Raw genomic sequence first — 10,461 nt, forward strand, 5'->3', positions numbered from 1 at the left:
TAAAAGTTCGACCAGGAGAAAAAGGAAAAGAAGTTGCGACGTAACCGAACTAAAAGTTCGGCTGAGAATTTTTTTTTGCGAGGTACCCGAACTTTCTCTGAAAGAAAAAACTCCATTAAAGCTGAGTTCGGATAGTTCGACAAACTGTTTCACATAATTCCTATCCGAACTTCTCTCTGCAACTTCTATTTTCAACTCATTTTGATGATTACTACTCATTTTTTCAACCAAGTAATGGGTTTGTGGAATTTTTTTTGAATCGAAACGATGAAGCGGAAAGAGAGAAGAAAATGAACCCTCTAATAGTCACGGATTTGTGAAAAATTAAAAATAATGGATTTGTTATGATTTTGATTTTGTTTTGTTAATGATTTGTATTATATATATATATATATATATATATGTATTTATTAGATTAGTTTTTATTTTAATTAGGTTAACGGTAGGTTAGTCATTTCCACATTGTAGGACACCCCTTATAAGTATATGGTAGACATTCATATCAGAAAGTAGTCCTCCAGGACCCCACCATTTTTGAGTAGTCCCAAAAAAAAAAAATGGTTCTAATTTAAGCCGGCAAAGTCCCATCCCCTATAGCCCAAATAATAGGATTCTTCTTAATGGACGGACCTGCTATTACATAGGCCCATAATATTATTACCTACTAATAATTCCTAGAAAGCAGTGGAACCTCTTTTCCCGAACGCGGTTTTCCTTTTTTCTCTCTCTCCTCAAATCGCTCTGCTTTGGGAAAAACTTTCATGGACCTGGAAGGAGTGGTTGGAAGGTTTGCCGGCATGGTTGTGGCGTCTCTGATCAGGGAAGATAACTTCCCATTATATGATGTTATGATTCATGTAAGCTGTTCTTCTCTCTCTCTCTCAAAAAAAACAAAATTCTCGCCGACTTAGGGTTTATCACCGTAATCTTTCTTCTTCCTTACTTACATAATAAATAATATGCATACAACAGTGTTGGTGTTTTCTCTTTTCCGGTCTGCATTTCTTTAAGAAAAATAACTGGTAAGATTTTTAGGTTAGGGTTTACTCTAATACCTACAGTTAATGATGTTAAATATCAGGTGTAGCCTCTAGTTTCAAAATGAGTTGAATTTTGTGGCACCCAGAAGCCTGTTAAACGTAAAAACTTGGTTTTATTTTTACACTTTAAGCACCACTACCCTAGTAAGTGATAAAAGTCTGGGATGAAGGTGCCAAGAAGATCTTTTTCATGATTTGGGAATTTTACAGCACATATTACACCTTTAATTATGAGAGTTAATCTATTGTTGGAGTCTGAAATCTGAATTATCAGGTTGTGTGATAATAAGTAAGTAGATGGTTATCCTATTCCAACCTTTCTTATGCATGTACAGGATTATAAAGAAGATCTCAAAAACTACCCAGCGAATACTCAAACGGATGTTATTAATGATTGCATCCTGAAGTTGTGCCGGGCTCTTGTTCACTCAACAGGCAAAGAAAATGTCAAGGAAGGAATACAAAAGCTTGAAGGTGAAATGGGAAATTTTCAGTTTTAAACAGTTCCAGCATTTCCTGTCAATGTGAATAACTGTACTTTGTATGCTAAATCAAGCAATTTTTTAAATATCTGTCTCGCTATCTACTAATTTTACTGCTCGACACCTTATTAAAACTGATAAATTTGTTTTTGTAGACGGTTATAGGGGCGTACTGGGTGTACTTAGCCCACTTCAAAAGAGGGAGATGCTTTATCTTCTCGCAGTTGCATATTACAGAGATGGTGACTATTCAAGGAGCTTATCTTACTTGAATCAGTGTTTGGAGGTTTGATCCCTCGCCTTTCCATGTTAACCATTAATAGTTATCTGGATCAAAAAGAACCAGTAATTTTCTTTTTATCTGTAATGCTTACTTCTAAGGTTAAGACTGGTGGAGTGATGTAGAAGCATTAATAGCTTAGTTACAAACGACCTGGACCCCATGTCGTGTGTAGTCGGTGTCGAAACCTCTGGTTGCAGTAAAACTTCTTTTGAATTGATCTTTTTCATGGCACCGTTGATCTTCCAAAAAGCATCTTAGTTTATCTTGAATCTTCAGCCATACTCTTTTTGTATGTGAATTTTATGACTTGGCATGCCAATCTGGTTATAGTACATAAGTGTGCATAAACGAGGTATTAATAAGACTATGATTGAATTTGGTTTATAGGTTGCGCCACACTTCAACCAAGCTTTGACCCTGAAGAAAAAATTCGGATCGGTTCTCTGGTTTCTCATTGGCGGACCTCACCAATATTATCTTGATATGATTCTTGTAAGTTTTTGTCTTCCAATTAACCTATCTGATCTCTCTTTTTTTATGTTTGTTTTCAAATTTGGTGTCTATGGCGGCGTGAAATTTTCTGTTTGGGGTTGGTCAAAATGTTTTGAAACTTACAATAATTTATCTAAGATCTTAAACTATGGCTATGAGCATATTTTCTTAGTTTACACCTCAGTGACCGACCGTATATTGGAAATATCAAATATATATTACTGGGAGTAGCATTTTTCATTTATTATTTTTATATATCTTGTTTATGCCGAGGTTTTATACTCATAAAGGTGGCTAAATTTTTCAAGCACGATTGGATATCAACTTCAAGAGTTTTCATATGCCTGTTACACTACTATTGGGTAGATTATTTCTGGTGACTTTTTACCACTTTCTTTTCGGTGTTTTTTTTCTTTCTTACAAGATGAATGTAGACTGGATCTTGATTCCACCTCTAACCTTTTGCTGAGATTCTCCTGCTTCTAACTTGTTTTTCCACTGACACTTATTTTTACATGTGTCTTGAAGTAGGTAGGGCAAACATATTTTTCTACTGTCATCTAGAACTATGATAGTCTACATTACATTTTGATGTGATAGAAGTTTCAAAGTGGGAAGGCTTTTTCGCTCCCCTGCTTTTATTTACTTTATAAGTTCTTTAGTCCTTGGGCACTTGTCTTGGTTTATTACTCCAGAGGTAGTATATCAAAAGTACCCTGGTACCTTTCTATTTTTTCTTTGTATAAGCAAACTTTCATGGGCACTGGGTACTGCGGCCTTTTCTTCTGTAGCCTCAGAGCTAGGGTTTAGCTTGCTTTGTGGCTTAGGCTTCCTTTGGGCTGAATGAAGTAACCTCTTTAGTCCTTGGGTACCAGATCTGTCTCTATTTTTAGTTTATCTTCCGCCGTAGGAATCACTTCAAAGGTAGTAACCAAATTTTACGAATTCAGAGAAGTTGTGCTTTTGTTTTCATCAGGCTGATGATGTTAAATAATGCATTTGATAGTTCCAAACAGCGCAATAAGCAGTAACGCGCTTAAGTATAGCCTCAAGGTTCAAAGTGAACTTCTGACTGGTAAGTTTTGTCACAGCTAGAAGCCACATTTCTAATCCCAGGAATATCTGTTATACCCTTTAAGCACCACTACGCTGGTAAGCTTATAAGTCTGTGACTGATGTGTCAGAAAGGTCTGTTCCATGATTCACGAATTCTAAAGTACAAGAAATGCCTTGTCACTCATGAATAGTTACAAGGATAGTGTGGGTGTATTATCCCCATATAAGCTACAGTGTTTGCTATCATGGACATGCTTGGAAATTTTTTGAGTCACATTGTAATTTCTTAGCGAGTGTTTGATCTTTGATGTTTTAACGAGCCGAGGAAGATATTATCATTATGTCTACAGAGAAGTCAAATTCAAATGGAACTGTTAGTATGGGATACCTTTCAAATCATCAAGGAATAAATGTTGCTTTCACAAGGGCAAGATGTTTTTTATAGAGGTAGTTGGAATCTGAGTTATAAAATTTTTGACCGATTTTTTGAATTAGGCGTTTTTCCGCCTAGGCGCCGATTTTGATCGATTTTTTGATAAATAGGCGCCGACTTTTTCGGATTTTTTGAATTAGCCCACTAAGAAAATTAGCCCAAGTTAACCCTAGGGTTTATCTTATCGTCCCTGGTCCTTCTCTTTCTCCAATTTTAGCTGCACTTCTTCTTCTCCCCTTCTTCTCTCTATTCTTCTTCTTCTTCTTCATCTCTGTTCTTCATCTCTTCTTTAGAGTTTTTAAAAAATGGCTGCTACCAACACGAGAAACGCTGCTGATGTTGAATTAGATGGGATAATTGTTGGTGATGCTGAAGAGACAGTGGACTATGGCAATGAACGAGAAGAAGATATCGAACTCTAAAGCTAATAAAACTATTTTAAGTGTTAGTTTTTAATTCGTAACTTAGGACAGCTTTGTTGTTGTGTTGTTGTTTTAGGTATTTAGAAACTTTAGAGCGGTGAGTAACAAAAGTATTGAGTTTAAGTAGCAAATCTTAAGGATTATTGAATGATATATCTATTTAGGACATGGTTTATTTAGCCTTCCATCTCTTGGTAATATTATCTATGCATCCCGACTAATCCCCGACTAGTCTCTCCAGGCGCTTGGCGCTACTCGGCCGCCTGACACCCGCCTTATGAGTTTTACAACTCAGGTTGGAATTTACTTTATTGAAACAGTTCTTAAAAAATTTGGATGTTAAAGAACGACGTGTAAAAAAAGGAGAAAGGGCCACATACTCCGACCACATCGTTGCCGGGCGGTTTCAGTATTGAGCTCGTCCTAAACTGGGTATGCAGGCACCTGAACCTTAAAAGTCGTATCCAGCTAGAACTTTAACAAAAACAAAATACGGCTCTTTCATGTCCAACTTTGCTAGTGGTTTGACTGTCAAGCTGATCAAGTCGACTCTGGTCCAAGTTTGTTTGTTGTATTCTAACTTCCCTTATGCATAGACAGGATTGTGAGAGAGATATTGCGGAAGCCGGAGATGATGCTCCAGGTGAGGTTAAGAATGAAAACATCATCAAGTTGTCCTGGGCTCTTGTTCACACAAGACAACCAGAAGATGTCCTGCGAGGAATAGATTTGCTCGAAGGTAAGTAAGAAATTTCAGTTAAAATCAGGTTCTACATTTTCTGTTAATGTCAAATGTGAGTAATTATACTCTATATGCTGAAATGTGAACAGAGTTAAATATTTGTCTTGTTCTTAACACCTTGTTAAAGCTGAAACATTGTTTTTGTAGCCCCTCTTGAGAAAAGTGGACTGAGCCAACTTGAGAAAGGTGGACTGAACGAACTTCAGTTCAGGGATATGCTTTATATTCGCTCACTTGGACATTACATAAGTGGTGACTTTATCAAGAGCTTGAACGACGTGTTGCAATGTTTGGAGGTTTGGTCTCCTCTTCATGTTATCCATTAATAGTACTGTGGACTAAAATACATCCATATGTTAAATTTTGTTTATCTAGTAAAACTTTCTCTAAAGTTTGATTGGTGGAAGTCCGCGTCCTCCTTTAGCGAAACTATCCTTGTAAAACATTGTCCAGTATCGGTTAAGTGAAACGGTTTTATTTGCTAGGGCTGATATCTATAAGCCCTATCCTGTGAATGACAATTGCTTAAGCAAGAGTTTAACACACCTGGTTGCAATTTAACTTCTACTGTTTTGAAACAGAAATGTCAATGGAATTCGAATATACTGTACATCTCTTGAAGTATTCTGTGGGATATGATGGTGTTATTCTTCTGAAAATCAGAATTACCTTGATATATATATATATATTTTTATAAAACAAGTATGCCATATTGCCATGTCTCAGTTTACTTATACGTTAGGACGAGATATAAATTGGGTAATCCTAGACCCAGCTTGGTCCTAACTGTTCTGCTTATATACATATTCAGGTTGCACCAGACTTCTGGCAAGGTAGATACCTGAGCCGCACAGTATCAACTCGAATGAAAAAAAGTGAGTGTTCTATACGTTACTTCTAAAACTTTGTCGGCTTAGGATTATGTGTTTCCCTTTTACTCTGTTAGGACTTACAAGAATGTTTGAAATGAGTGCAGACAAATTTCTCGGCGCACTCATTTTTCATACTGCTGGTGCACTTGTGTCGGTTATTATTAATACAAAATCACGACGTAAGACATGATATGGCTCAGACCCATGCAGCGGCATGTAAGAATGATACAGCTCAATACTACTTTATGTGGCATGTAAGAATGATACAGCTCAATACCACTTGATCTTTTCTTTTCTGCATGACAATCTTCTCACTCATCACCTACATTTGTGATTTTCTTTGCTATCTTTGTCAGATGGTCTTATTGTCTCAATTGAAGTTTTCGAAAAGGCTCTGCAAACTTGGCAACGTTGTTGGAAGTATTACTTGGGTGTATATCCTATAACACAATGTTAATTTTGGTATCCTGATGGAAATTTCAATTTGTGTTGTGTAAGATTAGGTGCAATAAAGATTTTTTTTCTTCCATTTCTTCGAATGCGTTTTATAATGGACTGTGAGAGAGTTAAGTGCAACTGACCTGTAAAAGGCTATAATCATGAGGAAGAGGAGGGTTTGAGAGAAGAGAAAACTGTCCGCCACTATTCTCATCAGTTTCTGTTTTTAATCCAAAATCTTCGATACACAAGGAGTACAAAGAAATCATCAAGGTTTTAAAGGCAGGTTCTGTTTATTTCCTTTGAACGGCTGGTTCTGTTTGATTTCCTTAGATCCCAAGCAGGGCTATTAAAATTTAAGTGTATAGAGGGTATAGTTAAAATCTTATGTCCTGTTTCCCTATTCCTAAAGTTATAACCCACCAAATTACTTGTAACCAAGGTTTGAAAAACAGGTCACAGAACAGGTCGCGTTTTGACGGGTGTGAGCACGTTTCAGGCTAACAGGTCGTGGGCACTAGGTGTGACCGTTGTAGCGTGCTTTGACGGGTGTGAGCACATTTTGGACCAAAAACGCGTTATATAGGAAGAAATGCGTTTTTTATACATTTTTTTATTTTCTTAAATAACGGGTTTTGTAACGGTTAAATAGAAAATATAAAAAAATTATGATTTGAAATTCCTATCTAACTGGCATAACGTGCGTGAAAACGGGTCCAAAACTTATAAGAAGTCCTTACAATTATAACGGGTCCAAAAAATTGTTATTACTAAGTTATTTTTTTCTTTTTAATACTCCCTCCATCCTTCAATAGATGACTATGATGAGGAAAGGAACCGCCGAGAAAATAATAAATACATGAATAATTCGAGAAAAGGTTGTGGCCGTAGTTTGTCTGCTTAACTTTTTAAATGAACACTAGTTTAATAATCTTATGTGTTTTAAATTTGACGTTTTTAATCATGTAATTTTCCTGTATTACTTTAAGATTTTAATTATAATACAGGGAAGGAAGATTATGTGATATGTTTTCTTTGGCTTATGAAGCTTCAAGGACCAAGAAGTTCGTGGTGGCTAGTATGTATGAAGTTAGAGAAGGTGGTGTAAGGTGGGCGTTTATGTCTAGGCAAAGATACGCTCAAACCATTACAAGTAAAGTGTTATTTATATCAAATCTTCTTTCTTCCATCTCTATTCAAGAAGGGGTTATGGATACCCGAATTTGGGTTGGTAGTGATCATGATCAATATACGGTTAAGGATGAAATTAGAGACAACGACGATCAAGGTGAGCCGAATTATCCAATGAATGTTATTTGGAGTAATGAGTACCCTCACAAAATCAGTTTCTTTCTTTGGCTTCTCTCTCATGATCGAGTGATGACGGCGGATAAACTTTTAAGAAGAGGTATGGATGTCTCTAGTGTATGTCGTTTTTGTGAGGAAGATGATGAATCGAGTTCACACTTGTTTTATGGTTGTTGGAGAATCCGGAGAATTTGGGATTACTTTGTTGAAGGGTGCCACTTTGGATGGTCATACGACCCTAATGTCATTACATCTATGAAGAATTGGAAGTTTAATTGGGGAGATGAAAGACTTAGTCGAATATGGAATAACATACCGGTAGCTATATGGTGGTGTATATAGAGAGAGCGAAATGCAAGAACGTTCGATAACAAAAAGAAAACTTTGGCAAGTCTCATTAGAGATATCAAATTACAAGCATTCTTTTGGGACGAATCGAATACAAGAATGTTAGGGCTTACGACAAATATGGTGATCTCCTTATGGAATTCATTATACCGGTAGCCGAATCCCCTTTCGGTTCCTCCTTTTTTGTTCGGTTGTAATAATTGGGTTAAGGTACTCCCCTGAAATGCCTTTTTTCAATAAAATTTCTTTTTGACCGATTAAAAAATAAATAAATTATAAGTCTCAATTCGGGAAAAAAAAAACTCAAAAAAATTTGTAAAAAGGTTATATACACGATTACAACATGTGTAATAGGGAAAAACAGTTTTTAAAAGCACACGATAAAATGTTATTAAGAAGAAAAAAATATTCAAACTAATTTTAGAAAAACGGTTATTACATGTGTAAAGACGTAAAAACGGTCCTAAAAACTGTCGTTATTTCTTATTTATCGGCATTATATAGGTAAGGGGTTCGGGGACCATCACGACCAAGATATATGGGTGTGATCATTTTGACGAGCATATTTTCAGGAAAAACGGGTGTTTTTCGGAGGCTTACGTTTCAAAAAAACTTCCCAAGATGAATGAGGCTCTTTTAGCCAAGCTAGTTAGCGTCCTGCTAGTTGGGAGTGAGCATGGTCCGCATGACTGGTTTTAGTCTCATCCACATGCAATCCAATACGTGGCAGATTCTAGCTTGACATCGGCATCTGATCCACCGTCTAACAACATTAAGTGGATTACCCATAGAACGTATACATAACAATTGTCATAGACAACACCCAAAAAAGAAGTCCTTACAATGAGCACTAGGTTTACTAAATACAAAAGTTCTGATATCATAAAATACTGTAAACCTTGCATAATAACATCATACGGTTAAGTGGATTGTACGCAAACTATACCATCCCCACATATTTTATGAAAATTCAATAAAGAATTTTGAAGTTAAAGACTGCAAATGTCTAACTGTTTATTCTAGTGCCAACCGCGGAACTAGAAATTGAATGTGGGAGTGGCGTGAAAACTAATTGGCTTGACACTTTTTTTATTGCACCCGGCTTAAGCCTATTTGGCATGATTCCTTAATCAAATTTAAAAATCACTGTAAATTCTATGTTTTTCTTTGGGGCTTTAGCATAAGCAAGGAGAAGCCAATGTGTAGTTTCGCCCCTGATTAGTTCCCTCATATTACATCTGCATCCATCCTATTGATATACTGGTCGTGATACGTATTGATCTCTGTATTTTGGTGACTATTATTATAGAGGCGGAATTCAGAATAATAATAGACGAAACTAGAAAACATAACACAAATAAGTAATTTGAAGGAATATATCTTCTCTAATTTATGAACAAGAAAACTATTACAATTCTCTTTTTGTTACGCTCACAATCTCTCTAGGTAATTAAATAACCTTAAAATTATTTTGCTAAGCTTGCTTTTGCAATAATTAATTGCCTCATAAACTTCTCTCTAGTCTAGCTTGTATCACAAACCACAATATCTAGATCTAGATCTGTCTGTATCACAAACCACACTCTAGATGTCTAAGCTATGAGCTAAACATCAATATTTATAGCTTTAACGGTTTCCCTAATTCCTTATCTAGTAATAATTCCTTTTCTAAGTATATTTCCTTATCTAGGAATAATACCTTGTCTTAGGAATATTTTCTTATCTAGGAATAATTCCTTTTCTAGATATGTTTCCTTATGTAGGAATATTACCTTGTCTAGAAAATATTCCTTTTCTAGGTATATTTCCTTATTTAGGAATATTACCTTGTCTAGGAATGTTTCCTTATATAAGAAAACTGCCTAAAAATCAGTATTCTTTCATAAATTACAATTTTATCCCCAATCCATCTTGAGGATCACTAGTTCCCGAAGAGAGGAAAATATGCATGTATTAGGTCGGATATCAATCCGAAAAGAACAGATGGGGCGGATCTCATCCCAAATGCTCACCCTATTTTTAACAATCTGAATGACATGTGGGCCAAAATTACCTGGGTAAGATACTTGAACAAATTTTTTTTTTGGGTAAGAAAATATAATAATGGGAAAATTTCAGTTTTGTCCTAGTTAAGGTGGTCCCGAGTTAGTTTGGTCTATCGCCGAAACGAAGAGTTTAGTTTACCCATATTAAATTTTCTTTCTAAAATCGTTGTAGGATGACGCGAAAATGAAGAGTTTAGTTTTGTCCTATTTAAGATGGTCCCGAGTTAGTTTGGTCCATCGCTGAAATGAGGAGTTTAGTTTACCCCATATTAAATTTCCTTTCTAAAATCGTTGTGCTGAAGCAGAGGTCGATGGACATTATCCATGCCACTACTTTTAGCACTATGTTTTCTACTGGTATTTTCTACGTTCCATTAAATTCATATATGGTTCTTCTTGTATGTAGCATTGGCTTGTCCACCAATCACATCTTTTTTAAGGTATCGTAAAACAACAAGTTCGTTGAACTTTCTGCATCTACTAGTATCATGTAGATTTCT

At 35.9% G+C, this 10,461-nt stretch overlaps 1 protein-coding gene across 2 annotated transcripts; it reads left to right on the top strand.

The window, feature by feature from the left end:
* Positions 1-703: 703 nt before the first annotated feature.
* LOC113314369 (mitochondrial fission 1 protein A-like) lies at positions 704-6,506 on the top strand. Of its 2 annotated transcripts, none has more exons than XR_003342383.1 (9): positions 704-857; positions 1,376-1,514; positions 1,678-1,808; positions 2,193-2,297; positions 4,809-4,947; positions 5,098-5,246; positions 5,762-5,825; positions 5,927-6,076; positions 6,179-6,506. XR_003342383.1 is itself a non-coding variant. In XM_026563163.1 (9 exons), exons 1-8 carry the CDS (start codon positions 762-764, stop codon positions 6,010-6,012), a joined length of 909 nt encoding a protein of 302 aa, XP_026418948.1. In that variant the 5' UTR covers positions 704-761; the 3' UTR covers positions 6,013-6,038; positions 6,179-6,506. The 2 variants fall into 2 exon arrangements, 1 of the variants encoding a protein (XP_026418948.1); XM_026563163.1 differs by having other exon boundaries at positions 5,927-6,038.
* Positions 6,507-10,461: the final 3,955 nt, after the last annotated feature.

Source organism: Papaver somniferum, chromosome 9 (assembly GCF_003573695.1).
Source record: "Papaver somniferum cultivar HN1 chromosome 9, ASM357369v1, whole genome shotgun sequence".
In the NCBI taxonomy this organism is placed as follows: domain Eukaryota; kingdom Viridiplantae; phylum Streptophyta; class Magnoliopsida; order Ranunculales; family Papaveraceae; genus Papaver; species Papaver somniferum.